General features: G+C 43.5%; 1 protein-coding gene across 8 annotated transcripts in view; it reads left to right on the forward strand.

Moving 5' to 3' along the window:
• Positions 1 to 23,154, forward strand: part of PARD3B (par-3 family cell polarity regulator beta) — a 792,385-nt gene that overhangs the window by 176,072 nt on the left and 593,159 nt on the right. For 6 of the 8 annotated variants that reach the window (XM_059727094.1, XM_059727096.1, XM_059727095.1 and 3 more), the window contains exon 4: positions 7,307 to 7,486. The exons of the other annotated variants lie outside the window; for them this stretch is intronic. In XM_059727094.1, coding sequence (XP_059583077.1) covers positions 7,307 to 7,486 — 180 coding nt within the window. The remainder of the gene's footprint in view (positions 1 to 7,306; positions 7,487 to 23,154) is intronic. 8 annotated transcript variants of the gene reach the window in all.

Raw genomic sequence — 23,154 nt, forward strand, 5'->3', positions numbered from 1 at the left:
CCCATGACACCTTATATCCTTTCTTTCCCGGGGTGTTCAGCAAGGATTCTGTCGCTCTTTTTCCTGTCTGTATATCGGGACTTGCTATCAATAGATCATCGACATACTGCACTAGTGCCACCTCCGGGTGTCTCTCTTTCGAGTGCTCCAAGGCTTTTTGTAATGCTGTTCCAAAGATATGGGGGGATGAGACAAATCCCTGGGGCAGTACTGTCCATAATAATTGAGTCTTATGATATGTGTCCGGATCTTCTCATTCAAAGGCAAACAATTTTTGGCTATCTTCATGCAGCGGGATAGAGAAGAAAGCATCTTTTAAGTCTAGTACCGAAAACACCGTGGCATCTGCTGGAACTTGGGTCAGAATGGTGTGAGGATTTGGAACCATAGGGTGATCCACTAGAACCTTTTTGTTTATAGCTCTCAAATCTTGCACTAACCTGAAGGAGGCGCCATCTGCTTTGGGCACACCCAGAATCGGGGTGTTAAAGGGGGATGATCCCTCTATTAACCACCCATACTGCTTGAATTTTTCAATCAGTGGCTTCAAGCCCGCACTAATGGCTCTCTTCAGAGGATATTGCCTCACACGTACAGGACCCTCTCCCTCCTTCAGGGGAATCTTGACTGGATTTACGTATTTTGCCCGGGCAGGGGTCCCATCCGCCCATACACACGAATCAACATTTTCCAAAAGTTCAACCCCTTTGGTTTCTGGTCCCGTCTTGGCCATTCGAAGGGCCATTTGGTAATTTGAGCCCTGTTTTAGTGGCAGCCGTACTACAATTTGATCCTCATGGAAGAAAATTTCAGCTTGCAATTTTGTTAACAAATCTCGCCCCAGGAGAGCTACTGGGCAGGCAGGGGACACTACGAAGGCATGCTCCAGCATATTATTCCCAATTTTCGTGAGGAGGGGCTTACACACAGGTAATCTGGTTCGTCTTCCCTCTATCCCTTCTACAGTTACATGCTTCCTGCTTTCTTCAGCTAGAGGGGGTTTCATGGGAATCATTGAAAAGGTGGCTCCGGTATCCACCAAAGCCTTGTATTTTCTGCCACCAGCCCTTATTTGTACCATGGGATCCTTCCGGGCATTTGCCCGCAGGGCGGTGACCTTGGACCCCAGTCCCCTTCAATTAGAATCTTCCCCTGAGGATTTCGCTCTCATCTGGTGGTTCCCCGATTGGGTTTCCTTCCTCTTATCCTTCAATTTAGGGCAGTCCCTTTTCCAATGTCCCTGTTCTCAGCAATACAGGCATTCATCTGGCTTTACTTGGCCTTTTCCTCTCTTCTCCCCCCCACTCAGGTATCTTCTTCCATCCCCTGCCTGTGTTGGTATTCTTGCTCAAGGCAGCTGCCAGCATTGCCATCTGCCTTTGCCCGCGCTTTTCTTCCTTCCTCTCTGCTACCTGATCCCGGTTTCCATAAACTTTATACGCAATTTCCACGAGTTCCGAAAGAGGCTTTCCCGGCCCCCCTTCAACCTTTTGCAACTTCTTCCTTATGTCTGGGGCCGCTTGACCAATAAACAGCATGTTTACCATGCGCTGATTTTCTTGGGCCTCAGGGTCCAAATTACTGAATTTCTTAAAGGCATCATACAACCGCTCCAGAAAACCCGAGGGAGATTCATCCTTTCCCTGACGGACTTCGTATAATTTAGAGAGGTTAGTTACTCGTGGTACTGCTTTGCCCAGAGCTTCCACTATAATTCCTAAGTACCTACTGTTTCGCTCTCTTCCCTCCGGCGAATTGTTGTCCCAATCGGGACTCTCAATAGGACATATATTCCGTATATCTCCTCCCTGCCCTAGTTGTCCCTCAGCTATCTGATCTGCCGCTCCCAGTACCAATCGCCTCTCCTCAGAGGTCAGAAGGGTATGTAACATCATCTGAACATCAGCCCAGGTGGGGCGATGAGCCTGCCCTACTGACTGGAACAAGCTCTGCATTTTCTCGGGGTCCTCTCTAAAAGAAGGATTTTGATTCTTCCAATTAAATAAGTCCGATGTGTGGAAAGGCACATAGACAAAGGTGGGTTCCTCTCCTTGAACTACCACTTGTCTCATCGGACACTGGTATCGGGGATGTTTATTGCGGGAGCTACGAATGGGTCGGATTGGTGGTGGTGGTGCCTGTGTCCACCCATCCTAGTATTCGCGACACCATTTCAGGGGCCAGCAGTCCTGTGGCCAAGGATAATCTGGATCGGGATCCGGTTCAGGACCCTGGGAGTTGTTTTTCCCTTTGTACTCATAAGCCGGGGGGGCCGTTGCCAGGAGGCCCTTTGAACTTCCTTCCTTCTCCCCCGCAGTGTCGGAGTTGATTTGGGATGACGCTGAGGAACTCCCTGGGCCTCCCCCTCCCCGAAGTACTAGGACTCGCTAGGGATGATGCTGGAGATCCCTCCGGGCTGCTGGGGCTAGCTCGGGATGAACTTTCCGAGCTTCCCCTTCTCGAAACGTTGGTACTGGCTGGAGACTGTGCTCTATTCCTATGCCTTAGTCCTCGAGTCAGATCTCTCTCACTACCAGAATCGAGAAGGACTTGGGGCTTTCTCCCAGTGTCTTTTGCCAGTAACATTTTACACATTTTTCCTTTACACTTTTGGACCCAGGGAGGGATGGGATTCATTACAGTTGTAGCCCAAGAGTCTATATATGGGTATTGATCCCAATGACCATCCCTTGTTACCACCTTCAACACCGCCTTAGTCAATCTTATATCAAAAGAGCCTTCCTCCGGCCACCCTACCTTAAAGGTTGGCCATTCCAACTGACAAAACTTAATCAAGTTATCCTTTGTCATTGTTACCCCGTATTCTCCCTTAAACTTGTTAAAGTTCCTTAGCATGCATTGTAATGGGGTTGCAGAGTTTTCTTCTCGGGAGCTACCCGAACCCATTGTGTCAACCAGTATACAAACTCAATCAGAGTCCTGTCCGCTGAGTCACGAGGTTCCAGTTGAGCCCCCTTGCGATCGACGCTACCTCACCAGGCAGAATCGGGGCGGCTAGGCTCAACCCTAGTCTCAGACTTGGTCAGCGGCTCATGTTTCTAAGGGGAGTTTCCGGGCCTAACGTCCACTGGGTCACAAGGTTCCAGTTGAGTCCCCTTGCGATCGATGCTGCCTCATCAGGCAGAATCGGGGCGGCTAGACTCAACCTTAGTCTCAGACCTGGTCAGCGGCTCATGTCTCTAAGAAAAATTCCCGGATCTAATGTCCCCTTCTAAGCGCCAAATGCCAGAACCATTCTGGATTTTCCCAAAAATCCCCAAATTCCCTGAAGGATTATTCAAGTGACACAAATAAAATGAATACTCACTCTGCCGAACCCCTGGCGCTGTCTCTTTGGACCCACTCAGCCTGGGTGACTCATTCAAGGAGAGCCTTTAACCTTCCGGGTGTCCTGACTCACGTACCCAGGGACCGTGACAGACTCCAAGAATGGTCTGGTGTGCACTTCACGGACCCCTTCACTGATCTCGTCGTCCGACCCTGGAGTGGTCCAAGAGCATCTCCTGGCTGGCTCGCCAAATTGTTGCCCAAACGGCTAGTTTCGTGCCCCCGGAGGCTTTTCCGATTGACCTCAAGGAGAGAGTCACACACTCAGGCTGGGTCCGTTTCAAATTTATTGTTTGCACAAACAAGATCGACTAGGGGGCTAGTAGCCCAAAGCAGAGTCGACCCCCGGTCTTTGTCCGAGGGTCTTTTTATAGCTTACCTAAACAAAGAACCGTAGCGTGTTATGTAGTTATTGGCTGTCTTACAGCTTCTACTGTTTTGTCTAAGTTTCCTCAAGATGTCAAAGTTTCCATGGTTACATCTAAGTTTCCACGGGAAGTTTGGGTTTTCATGCTATGCTTAACTTATTATGGGTTATGTTATAGCACCTGTGTGTTTTTAACAGGGGGGTCTGCGGTAAACTTAATATCCTCTAGCAACCCCTTATCTTATGTTTTCAATCTATGTGCAGAAGCTAATGCGGAAGCCATTTGCAAGCCATGTCGAATACAGAAGCATTTTGCAAAAAGGCATTATGTCTAAATTCAATCATTATGTCTAACCTCTAATCGTATTTGTACCACACCCCTGATAAACTTGTAGGTGGCCATCAGATCACCCCTGAGCCTGCGCTTTTCCAAGCTAAAGAGCCCCAGGGCTCTCAGCCTGTCATCGTAGGGTCTGCTTCCCTGACCTCTGATCATGCGCGTGGCTCTTCTCTGGACTCTCTCAAGCTTCTCCACATCCTTTTTGAATTGTGGAGCCCAAAACTGGACGCAGTACTCCATCTGCGGCCTCACCAAGGCCGAGTACAAGGGGAGAATGACGTCCCGGGATTTGCTTGAGAAGCATCTATGGATGCAAGCCAGCATTTTGGTCTCTTTACTAGCCGCAGCATCGCACTGCAGGCTCATGTTCTTCTTGTGGTCAATGATGACCTCCAAGTCTCTTTCTTCCATAGCGCTAGCCAACATAGCACTGCCGAGCCTATAAGGATGCTGCGGGTTTTTTTTCCCAAGGTGGAGAACCTTGCATTTATCGGCGTTGAACACCATCAGATTCTCGTCCGCCCACTTGCTGAGCCTGTCCAGGTCAGCCTGGATCACCCGCCTGTCTTCTGGTGTGGATGCTTTGCCCCAAAGTTTGGTGTCATCAGCAAACTTGGCCAGTCCGCTTCTGACTCCAGTGTCCACATCATTAATGAAGATGTTGAACAATATGGGTCCAAGGACAGAGCCTTGGGGGACCCCACTGGTCACAGGACACCATGATGAGTGACTTCCATCAATTACTACCCTCTGGGTCCGACCACGGAGCCAATTTTCCAGGCAGTGGATCGTGGTGGGCCCAAGGCGACAATTGGCCAGTTTCACCAAGAGGCGATCATGGGATACCAGATCAAAGGCTTTTTTGAAGTCAAGATATGACATCAATCTCTTCTCCCTTGTCCAGGTGATAGGTCACGGAAATGAGATTGGTCAAGCAAGACCTACCCGCAACAAACCCGTGCTGGCTATCCCTTAAGATATTGGCGTCAGCCGGTCCATTAAGGATGGCCTCTTTTTAATAAGTTTGCCCACGTGTGGACCTTACACTTAGATCCCTAGTTAGGTCAATCAGGCTCCCAGCACCAGACCAGGGGGAGTCTCGGGAGAGTTTTTTACGGGATTGGAGAAGCTCTGCAAGACCCCTTGTGGGCCCTGGTAGCCCCCCTGATCCCACCAAACCCTGCTAGCCCTGCAGCCTTCCTTAAACCTTCCCCTCATGTCCTCCTAGCTCCCTCAATCCCACCTGTCCCTCACTCTACCCTGATTTACCTTGGATTGGGCTCCCATCACCTATCTAATTACTGAGCTAGATCAGGCTGCCATTTTTAACCCAATCTAACCTCCAGTTGAACTGAATTATTTTTATAGGGTTAATCCATGTATTTGGTATTAATTGGTTAGAACTTGTTTAACATCTGTGAAGTTTGAAGGGGGGGTGGAGAACTGTTTTGAAAATGTAGTGTTTTTTCTCATTTTTTACCACAAATTAAAGGACAAACTTTTCTAACAATCCAGTGAGTTACCCTGACTACTGCACCTTTTTTCCTTTAGTCTTGTCTGAAGCAACAGTGTACTTTTTCAGTTAATAAAGAATGCTGGTGCTAGATCTCATGTAGTTGTTAGAGGATAAATAAGCTAAACATAAGCTGCAAAAGCCTTTAAAATTAAAGGCAAGGAAGCTTGAATATCATAAATGACAAATATTTGTTAGCAACCCCAGACAGTTCCTTCTACAACTGAACCACAAGCCTTGATCCAGCCAAGCACTTGCATAATGTTAAGCATGTGAGTAGCTATGCTGATTTGAATGGCACCAATCAGATTTGGAGCCAAAGCTCCTTCTTGCCCTTTAATGTATATGTTTGTTCTAGCATTTCTGTTTTTGGCAGAATCTAACCAGGCTTCCCTTTTATGAGTTGTAATAATTAGTCAAGAGTAGCAAGCAAGTATTTTTAGTATTGAAGATTCTGAATGCAATATTATTTAATATTCTGGAAACTAGTAGTAGATTTTATAGTTTAGTATAATACTTTCATTACTGCCATTTAGCAACATAGTTATACAATTGTCCCAAAACACCCTACCAAAATATCACACTGGAGTTTGATAGCTGGATACAAATTGCTAGAGATACCTGGTTTACATCTCAAATCATGCCAGAGGCATTGCTTATCTCCAACTGATTTAATATATAGGGAGAAAAAAGTGATTTTTCTCGTCTTCCTCCCAGTCCTCTCTAATTGTGGGAGGCAAGTATGAACTCTAGTAATGTTACATATGTACTTTGTTTCAGATAATAATGTTTCATTCAGATAATGTTTCATACACACACACACAAAACATATTTTGTGTAATATAATTTAACATAAGGAGCATTTGTATCTACTTGGCTAAAATGGAGAATTAAAGTTATTAATGTAGTTGAGAGAGAGTATATTTGTTGGCACTACTGCTGCTGTGTATGGTATGAGCATACATGTCATGTCATGGTTCCTGACTACTGTATGGCAAACACTCCAGTGTTATCTGCACTTGCTTCTCAGGCTCAATCCCCATAGCACTCTTCCTTTTGAATAGTTGCTATGTTCTGTATATTGAAAGAACCCAACTTAGTTATCCATCAGTTGTGATACTCTCATTGAGTTGCAGTGTTTCAGAATGAAACTTTTTTTCACTTAAATGTCATCTTCTGCTTTAGTGGAGCACCATTAATAATAAAATAGAGTAATTTTAGAAATTAACTTCCTTATATTTGGTAAAAAAAAGTTTTAGCAATAATGCATAAAGCATAGTGGTGTATATGGAATTTAAATAAGTGAGATGATAAAATTTAAGTTGGTACTTTTTCCAGAGGATATGTTAATTTCATAGAAAATTTAATATCTGAATAATTTATTGTGAAGACTGAAAATAACTGGAAATTATTCTTTAAAAAGTTTTATTAGTACTTTGTCTTGGTTTCTAAGGGATTCCTTGGTGTGATCAAAATAGTTCAGAACAGTAAATAATACTGCATTTATTTTTCTCACGGCCTTTTACATTAAGCTAGTCTCTGGGGTCATAAAATAAGAAGGTATAGAACCCCACCCCCCACCCCGGCAGCTGCAAATTTTTTTAAATCTGTTAATAATGTCAGTAGAGAGAGAAGAAGAGTAAAGGATCATATTGGATTTATGTGATGTGGAGTTAAAATGGGGTGGGCAAAATATAGCCCACAGGCTGAATCTGGCAATTTTTCATTTGGCCCACAGGAGCCCACCAATTGTACCTGGCTAAGCCCAAGGCCCTGGCCTTTACACTGGCCAGCGCACACAATTTCCAGGCAGGGCTGCTGCTGCCACTGCTGCAGCCGCCAGAAGACCTGCTTGGCTTCCCTGGCCTCCAAGAGCTCCTCCTTGTGTCCCTGCTGCAGCACTTGCTCTCAGCAGCAGGTAGGGAAGCTGCAGCTGGGCGGGTGCACAGGGTGGGTCTGGGGCTAGTGGAAGCATGGAGCCTGGGGCCTGTGCCCCACACCCAGCAGAGTGGCAGGATCATGGAACCCAGGTGCGCAGTGTGGGTGTGAGGGAAGGTGGGGGGGTTCTGCCCTCCCCCCCGATGGCGTGCAGCTCCTGCTGTTGGTGGCAGGAACAGCAGGCCCTCAGGGTGCTCATGGTCTGTGCAACCACAGCCACCCAGGAGCATGCGGTTCCAGCTAGTTCCAGGAGCTGCAGGTGGTAGTAAGGAGCAGAGGCAAGCTGGCTCACCTCTATCACATGCAGCTCCCAGCACTTGCATTCCATGTGGGGGAACCCCTGCATGAAGGAGCTAGCTGCCTTCCCTGCTCCCTGCAGCCACATACATGGTGGCAGGGAGTGAAGCCATGCCATTGGCTCCATTATGTAGGACTTCCCCTCCCCCCAGTGGTGCACAAGTGCCAGGAGCTGAACATGAGCTGCAGGGAGCCCCGTATGATAGAGGTGGGCCAGCCTGGCTCAGCTCCTTGCCACCACGTGCAGCTCCTGGAACTGAACAAAATATTTTAAAAATAAAATTAAAATATAGTATATGTTTGATTTTTAGTGTATGATTTAGGGTTTTTTGTGGTTCCAAGATGGCAAGCCTCCCCCACCACCTCCCAAAAGAAGTACCTCCAGGGGTAAGGGGAGGGTTTTCCAGTGGCAATGGTCAGGGGCTAGAGGCAGGACTTCCAGGCCCAAGGTGGCAACTGGCAGCACAGGACACCTGTCAAGGGGCAGGACTATCCTTGCTGCCCTCAACAGCTCAACCAAACTCATTAAGCCGCCCTCCGGCTGAAATAATTGCCCACCTCTGAGTTAAAAGGAGACTTGCTTGCTTTGCTTTTCCTATATAAATACAAATATTCTCTCAAACTTACAGAATTAAATAAGATGGTTAAAAGAGAATAGTTTGACATTTTACATTTGATATTTTATTTGTTATATATAATATTTTGTGTCGTATAACCATTATTACTTATAACAATTTAAATATATAATATAAAAATATACTTCTACCCACATGCAATCCCAAGAAGTTTAGGAAAACCTTGACGTTGAGTTATGGAGTGGAGTATTTTGAATTGCCTTCTCTTTCACTAAACTTCTAAACCACTATTTTCTTTAATCTGACATTTTTAACAATTGTGTAAGGAAGGTGGTGTGACCATATAGTGTTGGGCTTTTCACAGGTGTTGCTTAGGAGTTTTGTAAATAAATCACTCTGGGTTTAATCCTGGGTTTAGTTGATATGGCTTGTTCTAGAATTGTAAAAAAGAAAATAGGGTAAAAAAATAAGGTGCTAAAATAGTCTAAGTAGTTCTAAATAAAAACACACACTGAGTGTGGGGCCTGACAAAGGAGCACACAACATATTAATGTTAAAATAATATGATACCAAGAGCTCCTTTTGTCTGATGCCACACAAAACACTTTTGTCACAAAACACTTTAATAGTGGATATTCTTCCTCTAATTTTAAATATAGGGAACATTAAACATAAATGCAACAGTGTGCCTACGGTTAAACATCAAAAAAGGAGGATGTTGTATAGTTAGAGGCCAGTGGCACCTGCCTTTCATTTCAGTGCTTGGTATGTTCAGAGCACTGATTTCTAATCTTTTTAGACTCAAGGCACCCCTCAGAAAATGCCAGCTCTTAGTTTTCACTGCAGTTCTTTTGCTGCAAGCAACTCAGACTGCTACAGGTCAGAAGGGTTTTAAAACTATGGTTTCTTATTTGAAATCTCTAGGTTTATCTTGTGAATCTTGTTTGCAAACCTAACCATGGTAATACCCTGAAGCACTTCTGAAAGCATCTTAAGGCACTGATAATCACTGAATTAGGTGATGATGCCTTTCTAGTTTACACTTAAATTTTGGACATTGTGGGTGCATCTACATGAGGCACTAACAGTGCAGTAGCCTAGTAACACTGCAAAGTATCATGCTGGGCAAAACCTATGCTCATACTTGACTACAAGTTATCAGGTTACTGCACAGTTAGATTCTGAGAGAAACTGTGCTACTGTGCAGTAGCGCCAATTACTTCACATTGATTTAGTACTTGCTTATCTAAGTATGAAACTTATCCAAGTATGCAAGGTAACTACAGCACATTAATGAACATGTAGACACACCCTATAAATAAGATCATAGGAAAGTATAGCTGGAAGGGATCTCCCAAGGTCATCTAGTCCAGCCCCCGGCTCAAGGCAGGATCATTCCTGATGAAACCATCCCAGCCAAGTGTCTTTCCAACCTGCTTTTGAAAGGTCCCAAGCATAGAGATTCCACAACTTTATCTAGGATCTTTTCCATTGTTTCACCAACCTCGTGGTCAGAAAGTTCCTCCTAATCTCCAACCTAAACTTCCCCTGTTGCAGCTTGAGGCTATTGCTCCTAGTCCTGTCCCATACAGCCACAGGAAAAGTCAATCTCCATCCTCTCTGTAGTCACCCAGTTATTTGAAGACTGTTATTAAATCCCCCCTCAGTCTTCACTTCTCCAGGCTAAATAACACTTGTTCTTTCAGCTTTTCCTCATAAGTCTTGCACCCCATGACCCTAATTTTTGTTGCCCTGTGCTGGACTCTTTACAAACTGTCCACACCTTTTTGGAAGTGTGGGGTCCAAAATTGGACACAGTACTCCATGTGAGGCCTCATCAGTGCTGAACAGAGAGGAGGAATCACTTGCCTTGATTTACCCATGATACTCCTATTAATACAAGCCAGGATGCTGTTGGCTTTTTTTGCAATAAGAACATAGTGTTGAATCATACTAAGAACTTCAAATTGCAAGTATGTGTATTTGCTAAATGCAAAACTTGCAGTTGAAATTCAGTGTATGATCTTATAAAAGCCTGGTTTTCTAAAAATACCTTCAGTAACTGTATGTGGTAGACCAATATAGTCAAAGCTCATAGATTTAAGCTAGTGTCAATGTAAGTAATTTGACAAACAGCACTCAAAGAAAGTAAGTAGGATAACTTGTTTCTGAATGGAATTTGAAACTATTTCAGTATCTGATTTAGTATTGTGAGCTTTAACAGATCTGTCAAGAATGTGTATTTGTAATAAAAGGGGTTTTAGGTATTCTTAGGCACCAAAGAAGATACCTTTTGAAATAGTATCTGTTAAAATATATTTTATACTGTTGCAGGGGCATAGGTTGTAGCCATGTTGGTCTAAGGACATAGGCAGACAAGGTTCTTTGGGTAAATCTTAGATCTTTTATTAGACCGAATCAAATAGTTGGAAAAAATCTTCTTTGCAAACTTTCAGTAATAAATACTTTTGGTCAGGCTGAGGAAGCATCTGAAGTTGGTGCTTATTTTTCCTGGATAGAATGAATAGTAAAGAAGCAGCGTTGCAGTGCATTTTGCAAAGTGTTTTGCTCTTTCAAAATTTTGGGTATATGGCATACATTCAAATCTTAACCTATTTAATCAGATTGAATCTGAAAGTTTGGGATTCCTTGACTCAGACCAGTCTATCTGGCAGACTTGTCTCATTGTTGTACAGCCTGGAAGCCCACTGAACTGCTGGCTAGGCAAAATGGCAGGAGAAAGCAGGACAGCTCTGATAGAACTCATTGGAACTGAACAGGTTTTGATGCATTGAATGTATTTTCCCATGAAACATTTGACAGAAATGTTTATTTTGGAGATTTTAACATTTTAGAGTAGTTTATAGTCACCCAGCAGAACTGTAAATACTCCTTTTTGTAGACAATAGTTACAGATTAGAAAAGAAGTCTTTAGTTTGTGAGTATTTGTCAACTTTTAGCTTCTCAGGTGGTGCAAGCTGCATTTGAACATTTATTATAAACTTTCTTAATTTTATGATTTAAGTGTTCTTTTCTTATTTGTTTTTATTTAGAAGAGCTGAGATTGTGACATTACCCCCCACCCCCAGCAAATACTATCAATACATTTAAATATAAAATTTTAACAAAGGTAGTTAACCTGTCATACAGGTCACAAGTGACATGGGCAGCCTTTGCATGTGGCACAGAGATGACTGAGAAGGGATCATGCAACATAGTGACATATAGGTCAGGAAATAGAAAGGAAAAGTAGAGTGGCATTTGTGGAAGGTTCTGGGATAATTTCTGTAGGACATGACCCATGTTCATATTTAAACTAAGCTTAAAGAAGGACATGGAGAATTAAGTTGTCACTTTTCCATAACATGAAGCTGGTGAAAGTGGTATAGACGCAGGTAAAATTAAACCAAAACTAGTTTCCAGGGATGAGAGATTAATGAATAAATGGTAGTTGATTTAACTCTTAAGCAGAGAATTTCTGGGGATGATTATATTTCCCAGGGGGTTAAGTCAATTTTCCTTTGGCTTTTGCCTTAATGTACCAGAGATGAGTAGTATTTCTGCAGAAATACCTTGCCCCAGAGTGTCTTAATTCTTAATTGTATAAGAGTTCTAATTATTACATTTTTAAGTGCTGACTTAGTTAAATTCTGAATGCAACTTAAATGGATTGGGAAGATACTATATGAATCCAAGTGAATCATACAAATTCACAAAAATGATTCTAGGAAATAGACTTAAATCTATTCTTTAAAGCATTAGTTAGCATTTTTGTGTTCATGAAAATAATCCTTATTACTTTTATATTAAGCATATTATTAAGAAAATCTGAGACTGTTTAACATATCTGCACCTGCATTCTTCTTTATTGTGTGATCCATCAGTTGTTAGGTAGAATCTGACCAGGCCACTATTTGAATTATAAATTTCAAGGAAAACCTTTTTATAGCAGGAAATAATTGTTGATTCAGTAGGTTGCACTCTGCCTTTGAGTTAGTACTGAAAGTAAAATTCTAATCTGGTGTTCAGAGAGAGTAGATTGTTGGTCCTAGGGAACTGTATAGTGTTTGTGGCTCAATTTTTGCTGACTCAATCTGATGCCAACATGTTGGTTAGGTCCTATTATCACAAATCCAAAAACAGGAGAAAGATTGAAATATTTCAGTGAGGCTAAGGGACCTAAGGCAATAATAGTCTCCCTCTAAAGAAAAGTTTTTAGCCCTGGAGAAGACTCAGGAAAAGCTTTTTTTATTGTTCTTTAAGCTACCAATAAATGCAGATTTAAAAGGTTCATTCATTTTAGGCCCCTTTTTCCACTGGAATTCCACTTAATTACAATGCTTTACCTACAGAACCTCACAAAGGTGTTAAGTTCTGTAATTAGCTAACATTTATAAAGTAATGCGAGATCCTCCAATGCAAGATCTGTTTTTAATTAACTCATTTCCTGCCCCTACCTTCCCCAAGTGGCAGATTTTTTTGGGCCTTTGGCTTGAAGTTGCAATTCTATTAAAAAAAAATAAAAAATGGGGGGAGGGGGAGAATAACATGATTTTACAAGGTAAAATATTTTTATCTGTAAATCATCCATTTTTAATACTAATCAAAGTATTGTCCTAAGTAGAGGCATAGCTGGCCAGGACTCTGCTGGGGCAGTCCTCCTCCCCACCATTTCCTTGTTCTGTTTGACTTCAGAGGCTCCAGCAGTAGGCAGCACGAAGGGGCAGCAGCTGGAATATGCTGGTGTTGAGGGGAGATGTGTACCCGCTGCCTCCGATCACCCTGCCCCTGCTCCCACCAGTGGAGCAGAGAAAAATCCTGGACATTGGTTCATTTAAAAAAAAAACCCGCCTTGACAGAGAGTGGAAGGTCCAAAAAGAGAATATGTCCAGGAAAACCCAGACATATGGTTAACCCTACTATAAAGCAATCTGATATTGAAAATGGAACAGATTATTTCAGTATACATTCCTGTGTCCTCCTGAAGTAGTGGAAAACCTTGGTTCCAAGTAGCTTTTTTTTCTGAGCTCAGAGCTACAGGTGGCAAGGAAGGTGTGCGGGCCGGGAGCGGTTCGAGGCCCTCGGGGGGCGCACGGCGGGCTGTGGCCAGCAGCCCTGGCACGCGGGTCGGGGAATGCAGGCCGGCAGACTAGAATTAGGCACGGATGCGTAGTGGTTGATTAAAGATTATTTTACTTACACCGTAGATGGTCACGGTGCAGGCAGGAAAACTTGCTTGAGTTGCAGTTACAAAACAAAACAAAACTCGAACCTGCAGGGCACGAGGGTACGTCGCAAGGGGTTTTCGGTGACGGGAAGATGCAAGACATGAGGGTACGTTGCAAGGGGCTCTCGGCGACGGGAAGGTAAACCTGCAGGACTCGAACCTGGACAGAGCTCTGGATACCCACACGAAGTTTGCTAGGCTCCGTGGAACTTGCGCGCAGGGAAGGGGTTTGTCGAGGCATCGTTCGGCGACGGGGAGAGGCCAGAGGTTGATCAGACCCCTATAGCCTTCTTAAGGTACACGCTGGGTCCGTTAGGCACAGCAGCGCTTAGAGTTCTTCACGAGACGTGAAGTCCTCCTTCTTCTCCTCCAGATGGTTGTGGAGTCCTCCCTTGCGGGGTTCTCCTTGGAGTTCTCCAACTTGGGCGGAAACCGCTCAAGCCTCTTATACGGCTAGCAAGCCAATCGCTAGCCGCCACGTGGGAATAATTTAGAACTGGCCAATAGTGGGACACAAATTTGCATGCGGGTGGCGGGAACTTCTTTGCACCGGGGTTTTCTCTTTGCAATGGAGAAATGCACCCTGCAAAGAAAGCTCCTCGTGGTGGGCTTGTAAAAGCCAATGGCACTTTATCGTGCATCAGCGGATGCATGACGAATAGGTCCAGGGAGGTGATACTTCCCCTCTATCGGGCTCTGGTCAGACCGCAGTTGGAGTACTGCATGCAATTCTGGGCGCCACACTTCAAGAAGGATGCGGATAACCTGGAGAGGCTCCAGAGAAGGGCAACTCGTATGGTCAAGGGCCTGCAGACCAAGCCCTATGAGGAGAGACTAGAGAAACTGGACCTTTTCAGCCTCCACAAGAGAAGGTTGAGAGGCGACCTTGTGGCTGCCTTTAAGTTCATCACAGGGGCACAGAAGGGAATTGGTGAGTATTTATTCACCAAGGCACCCCCGGGGATTACAAGAAACAATGGCCACAAGCTAGCAGAGAGCAGATTTAGATTGGACATTAGGAAGAACTCGTCTTCACAGTTCGAGTGGCCAAGGTCTGGAACGGGCTCCCAAGGGAGGTGGTGCTCTTCCCTACCCTGGGGGTCTTCAAGAGGAGGTTAGATGAGCATCTAGCTGGGGTCATCTAGACCCAGCACTCTTTCCTGCTTATGCAGGGGGTCGGACTTGATGATCTATTGAGGTCCCTTCCGACCCTAACATCTATGAATCTATGAAATAATTTAGCAGTGCCGAAGCGCGCACACACAAAATCACACCCTTGGGTTGTGACAGAAGGGAGCAAATTTAACTTGTGAAAAGTAAAATCATCAAACGTCAGTAATGGCTATGAGAGACATTTTAATCTAATTTCAATTATTCTTTCTACATTGATTTTATTTTTTTATTGGGCAGTCCATATATTGCCAAAGAAAAGAGATTTTATTCAAATGGAGGTAAACTGTCATTCCTAGTACCTAGGAAACTCTGTTTAATCCAGCAGGTAAATTACTTGGATTAGGCTCTGCCTACATTACTGATTGCCCAGTGGCCTTTAAGATTGTAAAAAAGAATGCAAACCTTTTTCTTTAAAGCCTTTAGTAAACACCAAAATCTGTGTAGACTCAAGAGAAAAAAACTTAACAAGAATTCTAAGGCAGCTCTTTGTGTTAAAGCTGGAATGTTTCTCATATGAAATGCCTTTTGTTTTATGAAATATTTAAATGAGTTGTGTTTATATGTAATAATTTTATAGCAGCCTACAACTTCGGTGCTGCATGAGTGCATTTTTGCATTCCATATGCAATATATTTTTAACCTTTTTTTGGTGAGGAGGAGTCTGCTCATTTTAATTACAAGACCTTTGTTCCAGATTTACCCAGGATCATTTGGCAGTGAGTAATATGTCAATATTTCCAGTAGAAGATGCTCATTCATCAAAATCAAAATATTCCTGGGAAAATTATCAATTTAAATTCAGTTGCGTTTCAGGGATGAAAAACTAATCAAAACACTTTGTTTCAAAGGTTGAAAATCTATTTTAACTTTTTTGAATGGTACATTTTATTCAACATAGCTTTCATTTTAATTGTTTATAAAGTAACTATTTAAATAAAAAAATAAAAGTAAAATATATAAGAAGTCAAGTTAAAAATAAAACGTTTGATTCACCCCAAGTAACTGTTTAGAACCTGTTGAAATTTTGACCTTTTTGGATACATTTTTAAATGAAAGAAATGCAAAATTTCAGTTTCTGGTAGAATAGAATTTGTCCTCAAATTTTCTACATTTTTTTTAATGTTTGAAAAGTAAAGGTATTATTAACTTCATTTAGTATTACAATTGTTAAAAATGATTAGCTGTTTGTTTCTCAGTGGAGGGTACCATGCAAGACCACATCTAACTATCTGTCTAGACAAGATATATGTAGTTATATATCAAGCAAATTGCAGCCTATTATCTCACTTAAAAGAAATTTTATTACGTACTAAAGTTAATATGTATAACATGTTGTGCGGAAAGTTTCCTGCCCTGTAATAGAGAAAGTCGAGAAGTATCCCACTTCATTTTGTGCCTTAACATAAGGTGACTGCTTTCCCTCTCCACTTTTCCTGTGTTATGACATGCCATGCCACCTGTGAAGGGTGGTAGCTGCCATTTCATTGAGGACCTACATTCTTTGTGCTTTTCAGAATCACTTACCTTCAAGACACAGGGCACTGACAGATGTGCAGGACCCTGTTCTAATTCATGATGCTTTACGTAAAGCACCATGAGTTAGAGTGCCTGCCCCCGACCCAAACCCAACAGATGTTCCCTATTGGGTCAGCAGGGGGGAGGAAACTTGAGTCTGTAGTAGTTCAAGGAACCTGCATGCAGGTTAGGAGCTGCCTTTTTCCCCTAGCCCTGCCCCTCCCTCCCCGCTGCCAACTCCGGTGCTGTCCGCATGGAGGGAGGAGGCTGGCCGGGGCTTGCCCAGCCTGAGCTGGAGCAGGGGAGCTGGGAAGGGCTACGTGGCAGGGTTGGGCTCCAATCCATCTGCCCCTGCTCCAGACTGGGCAAACCCCAGCTGGCATTTATGGTTATCATGTGCCAACTTCCCTCTCCTTCCACCCCATATGACTGCCACACCAAAAGGGACATCTGTGAGTGCTATAATTTCTGTGAGTCTAGTGTCTGGAAAATCTCCCTTCTGTCCTTCCACATGGTGCAGAAGCAAGGGGCCCCAATCTGTTTCCCCAGAAACCAGAATAAACATACTGCAGCAATCAGGAATTAGTTGTGTGGTTTGTAAAGCCTCCCAATTTCTCTCCCCCTCCCCCCCTGAAACACATACCTTAGCTTTTGGCTCTACAGACCAGTATAGTAATGGAGAAAAGGGAACATGCAGCAAAAGCTAGGACTCCAGTGCAGTGGGCATGCCCATCTCAGTTTCTAGTGACCATGTTCACAGTTTCTCTTTGGATGCATCTACATGTGTGCTTTAATGCATATTAACCCATTTGAATGCACATTAAGGCATCACATAAAAAGCCGTGGGCACTTTTACATGTGCTCCAGGGGTGGCAGGGCGGTGCTCTCCAAGAGCCTCTCTAAAGTGCTGCCACATCTCCTGTATTAGCATCCCCATGCTTAAAAAATAGCATCGGGAGCATTTGAACTAAAGGTCATTCCATGAGCTTTAGTTCAAGTGCCCCAACACCATTTTTAAGTTCAGGGATGCTGAAGTGCAGCAATTGCCACGTTCCACCATACTCAGTTAATTGAGTCTGCTCTGATGCATTAGAATTCCAGCACATCGGACCAGCCTTGCACTCATGTATGGGCACCCCATGATTTTTACTTAATGAGCATTCAGATCTGGTAATGTGCATTGTGTCACTTAAGTTCATTCATTGCATTAAGCCAGGCTAATGTGCATTTATCTAGTACTTCACAATGGAGGTACTAGATTTAATGTGCATTAACTAAAGCGCATGAATGCATGTATAAACACACCCACTGTGTTCCCTTGCCACAGCCACTATGCAGGATTTCTTCTCAGTCATCCAGTTTACTTCAGGTGTTCCCAGGTGCTTCACACTGAGGCAAACAAACCTTTGCATCCTTTAATTGGAGCTGAAGTTTCCTGAAGGTGGGGCTTCTGAATTCCTTTTGGTAAAGGGTTATGGACAAGGAAATATGGCTTTCTGGCCATTGATGAGTTCTTTGTTCCGTGGTTAGTTTACCCAACTGCTAAATGGCTGTATTCTCCACTGCCTCCATCTATCCTTCAAAGATCTCTTTCTCAGTAGTCCCTGGATATTCTTGGGGACAAATAATTAATTCACTGTTCAACATTTCCATCTCATAGCAACATGGATTAAAGCATTTAGGTAACATGGAAGTTTAACACAGGGTGCCAAGCTCCAGCACATATGTGATTTGCTTACTGTTACAGTTGTAAAATGTAAATGATTTATTCATTATTGCCTTAGGGATGCCCCTCAGTAACTTTCCTCCTAGGAGGGGGTAGTTCACTAAGTATTGATGACAGGAAGGTATCACTAGTCTAGTTTACTCCTTCCTTATTTAGTGGGATAATAGAGTAGAAGTGGTGTCCCAGAACCAGTCCAGATACCTGCTTTGTTGTGCCAGCATTAAAGGCAATTCCTCTTCATAGCTATAAGGCTTCCATGGTGGCCAAGGCTCTTGGTAGTCTTGGAAGTGGGTAATGGGAAAGTGGGGCAATGGCATGTTAATTTGGAGTGTTATCAGATACCTCCACAGATCAGAAGTTGTACAGCAACACTGGACAGGATGCCTGTGCTTATCTGTAATGGTGCTACCTTTTGAGACTGGATAACCTGAATCCATTCCTTGATGAATGAACTGCTGCAATGTTGGATACAATTTGTACAGGCTAGCAATGGCAGACAGTGTTTTATAGTACAGGGTAGTATCTGCACCATGCCTCTCTTCCACCCTAACCTAGAGGCTTGTGTCTGGCCTCAATTTACAAGTCTGGCTCACCTGCTAGTGCCAAGTGAGCAGAATTCAATTTATAATCTACAGAGGGAAAGTATCCCAGAGTCCTTTGCACCAGCTGTGTAGGAACCAGGAGACAGCACTCATTATGGTCCTCCCCTCAGACTGCGACATGAGATTGCAATGGCATGACAGAAGGTTAAAGAAAAAAACAGAATCTTAAGTTTGCATCTGAAGATGTAACAGTGACTGCTTGTTTCTTTTCACTTTGTAGAGCCACTGGACTAGCAGCAGCTCTGTCAAGGACACATCCTCAGACAGGTGCACAGCACTGTTAACTCAAGGCAGAAGTAGGGGACAGAAAATTCTGGGGGAGGCAGTGGAGGCATATATGAGGCGAGCTATTATTGGATGAGTGGCAGGAGAGAATGCTGCAGTATTGGTGTTGGAGCGTGCCTTGCTGAAGCAGACAGTGCCTGGCAGCATTCTATAATTGATTCCCTCTCCAACCTGGAGAATGTCCAAACTCCTAACCCCTGAGCTGCTCTATGAAACACCAGTCCCAGCAGGACATATCTGAAACAGAGGAGGTGGCAGAGGGCCAAAACTACCTGATGCCAAAAATCTATCCTGCAGCCTACTTGTTTACATCCCTCCACTGCCCTCTGTACAAGTTTTATAACTCTCTCTTTCTGCTGCTGTTTACACCTTGGTTTTGAACTATTAAATAAGTACAACACTTATCTGTTGAATAAATGAAACAAAAGCACTTACCTGGTTTTATTTCAGTAAATATAAACAATTATTTTTGGACCCTCCCACCCTGGGATTGCTGGAAATAATTTCCCAAGGATCCCCTGGCAGTTCTCTGTATTCGTTGGGGATTTTTGAAGTCCCTCTCCCATTGCTGTCCATCTCTGGACCATGCCTTCCTGTCCTTTCCCTAGCACCTCATCCCATGTCTCTCTCATGTTGTGGAAGATGTAGATTGCTCTCACCATTTCAGGCAGGTTCCACTTAGAAGTATGCAGTCTCTTGCTCACTCACAACCACCTTACTAAATCTGCCAAAAAAACAGTCCATGTGACACTTTTAACAAGTTCCTTCATGATGTTGAGTGATTTATCAGCCAGGGAAGGAGGGGATAACCCAAACTACTGGCAAGGGGGCGGTGACCCTGCTCACCTCAGTGAGGGTAGTGCCAGGGGCTGCCCAATTCATCGTAGACAAGAGATTGTTTTCCTTAATGTATAAGCATTGTGAACATTTCCTCATGAGTACTTTCCACCATGGTTCACCATGTCCTGGGACACAATTGAGAAGAGAACTATTTTGCTGACATACCCAGAGACACAGTGGGCTGGGCATAGTGTGGGGGATACACATTCTGTGGACCAGAACTGTGCAGTTCTGGAAATGCACCTAGGAAAATCTCTTGCTGGACCTCTTGGGAATTGCTGAGATGAAAGAAATATGGGAGAAGTATCTTTTTGATGTCTGTAGGGTTGTCCCTGACAGGTTTACCAACAATCTGTTTTCCCATTCCAAGCAGGTTTGTAATGAACTAGTAACTTTTGGAGTCTGTTGTTGCCATCTACTTTTCTGCCGGCAGTGGAATGTGTTACTATTGGTCTTCCTTTACAGTTGTGGGGTCAGCTCACTGCAAATATCTTGCAGTTTTTCCCTTGTTGTCATGAAGCTCACATGTCACTTGATCTTCCTAGTACTGTAGCTTTTGTTTTCATCAGTCTGTTTTTTACTTCCTCCATCCAGAACTGGTGAGGTGCACACCAATGTGGCTGCAAATCTAAATATGAGAATCCTCCCTTGTGTAGTTTCATAGTTGGTAGGGGCGGAAGGGACTTAAGCAGATCATCTAGTTCGACCCCCTGCCATGGGCAGGAAAGGATGCTGGGGTCAAATGACCCCAGCTAGGTGGCTGTCTAGCTTCTTTTTGAAGACCCAAGGTAGGGGCAAGCACCACTTCCCTTGGAAGTTGGTTCCAGCTCCTAGCTGCCCTGACTGAAGTAGTGCCTCCCCACACCATACCCAGCCCACTGTGCCTCTGGATGTATGTCAGCAAAAAAGTTCTCTTCTCAGTTGTGTCCCAGGACATGGTGAACCATGGTGGAAAGTACTCATGAGGAAATGTTCACTATGCTTATACATTAAGGAAAACAATCTACTGCCTGAATCTACTGTCAGTCAACTTATGGCCATTGTTCTTTGTTACCTCTGGTAGTACTCGGGGGGGGGGGGGGGGGGGAGGCCAGGGACTCTCCCATTGCCTGCTGGTCCCCCTTGGCAAGTTTATAGGCAGCCAGCAGAATAATGTAAAATATGTTCTTGTTCTTTCCAAGCTCCCCTGAAAATTCAGAGTTATTCAGCTCAAAGATGTGCCTTTACAAAGCAGTCATCTGTACATCGCATCTTTCTTGGCCACAGAAAACTACCTGTCATAGCTGGCTGACAATGTAGACAAGGTAGGCAAGGTACCTGGAGGAGACAGAAAAAAGTTGACATCCATCCTGATACTTTGTCAAATGAAGCAACTAAGATGATAAGAATGTTGTTCTTCCAGGCAGTTAACCAGGGGTGATAGAGGTTTTGAACTATTAAATGCCGCAGGCTCAAAACTCTGATATGCAGTGGAGTATTAATCAACAAATATTCCCAGGAGGAATAATAGTTACTATGGGACAGCCACTTGCTGAGACAACTGACAGTGAGGCATTATAATAGGAAGAAACTGTTAGGACTGCAATGCATAATAAGTGTCTGACGTGGTTGTGTGCTTCCCAGTAGGTAGTCGAATTACTGTACACTCATATTGGATGCATATTCCTGGAATTGGAATGTGTGGTGTTTACATTGCTACTTTGTATCTGAAGGCTGATACATAAATGAGAGAAACTTCAGTTTTCATTTGAAAGTCCAGGCTTCTCTGCTTAGAATACTTTAGACTTCCCAAAAGTGAAACAGGCTCAAAATATTTCTAGGATAAGTGTACTCCTTATTTTAGATGATGCATCAGTATAATATGCAGTGAACTTATGCAGAAATAAATTATCAAAATTGTGCTTGTATCTCTTTGCAGGGTAGAAACTATGCTTATCTTAGTATTTTTTTAAATGTTTGTTGGTTTTGGTTGGTTTATGCCAGGTATTTTAATTGGCTGATGAGGTTTTGTGGTAGAAAGGGGTGTCTAGTTTGAGAAAGGTGTTCTTATACTGAAGGGGCCTTTTGAAAAAGGAACATTCTTGCAACAGTTGGTAAAGATGGTCAATCTCTGGTCCATCCTCATTTTCTCTAGAATGGGGGTAGGCAACCCCCATCATGGGTGCCAGAGTGTGGCACATGATGGCATTTTGCTTGGCACACGTGCCTCAGGGTAGATGTCAGGGAAAGGGCTGGGAATGCACTGCCGCAAGGATTGGGCCCTTCGTGGCTTCCCCACCCTCTGTCTCTGGCACGCCAACATCTTACAAGTCAAGGTTATGGGTATTTCTGACGCTGCCCAAAAATGTTGCTGGCTGCTGCTCTAGAAGTTTGTTTCATAACCAGATTTTCTTTTCTCTCTAGCACTCCTGTGCTTTTGGCCTTATTGTAGTCTGCAGCATCAACACGAGTGGTTCATAGATCAAAATATCTGTATTTCATGTAGCCACGACTTGATGCAGTCATTTTTTGAAGATTAGGACAAGCTTCATTTGAAGCCAACTGGGAGCTACTGGGAAAATTTGAACAAACACTTGGGGCCTAGTTGCACTGTGCATTTGTTCTCATAATTAACTTACACATAAAGGAAGTTTGAATACATAGATCAAGTTGCTTTATGCTTTTTAAAAACATTTTCTAAAACACAAAAAGCTAAATCCAATAAAAGACTTAACTGACTACAACTTAAATGCTGCTGTACCTAACTTGGGTGACTTGTCCTCAGAATGGAGTCCAAAACTTGGATTTGGGTGCTTAGACTTCCTCCGTAGTGCAGGGGTAGTTGCGAGGGCACGTAGCCCTGCACTACAGGGGTTGAATTGGGCACCTAAGGAGAGGGGTTGAATTGGGAACCTAAGGTTTACCCAACCTATTGTTCCGATAATTAAGTCAGCTCTACGTTTGAGACTCCATATACTTAGGTTCACTTTTAGAAAAAAAAAGGTTTTTTCCCCTGGGTATTTACTGTCCATAGATATGTCTGAATTAAAGCCCATTACTCAGGGACTTGATTATAGGTTGGCTCTGTGCATATGTTGAGTTCAGTTTTTAGGATTCTCTTGGACTGGGGTTTGGGCAAGGGAGGGAGAGAGGCTGACTTATAAATAGAGCTGAATAATAAATGTTTTTTTGGATATGTCCCAAATTATTTTCAAAGTCCTATCTCAAAAGTATCTTGTTTGATTTTTCAAAATGTTTAACCATATAAGAGAAAGGTAAGAGAAGAAAATTTTGTAATCGTGGATAGGGCAGGAAAGATGTGAGCAATAAACCTTTTTGCCCTGCTCTCCTTACAGTTGTAACCATGGGTCTCTGGCAGACATTAATTTAATTGTGTAATGCTACCTGAAGAATTTTATCTTGGTTTCC

Source organism: Alligator mississippiensis, chromosome 4 (genome assembly GCF_030867095.1).
Source record: "Alligator mississippiensis isolate rAllMis1 chromosome 4, rAllMis1, whole genome shotgun sequence".
Taxonomy (NCBI): Eukaryota; Metazoa; Chordata; order Crocodylia; family Alligatoridae; genus Alligator; species Alligator mississippiensis.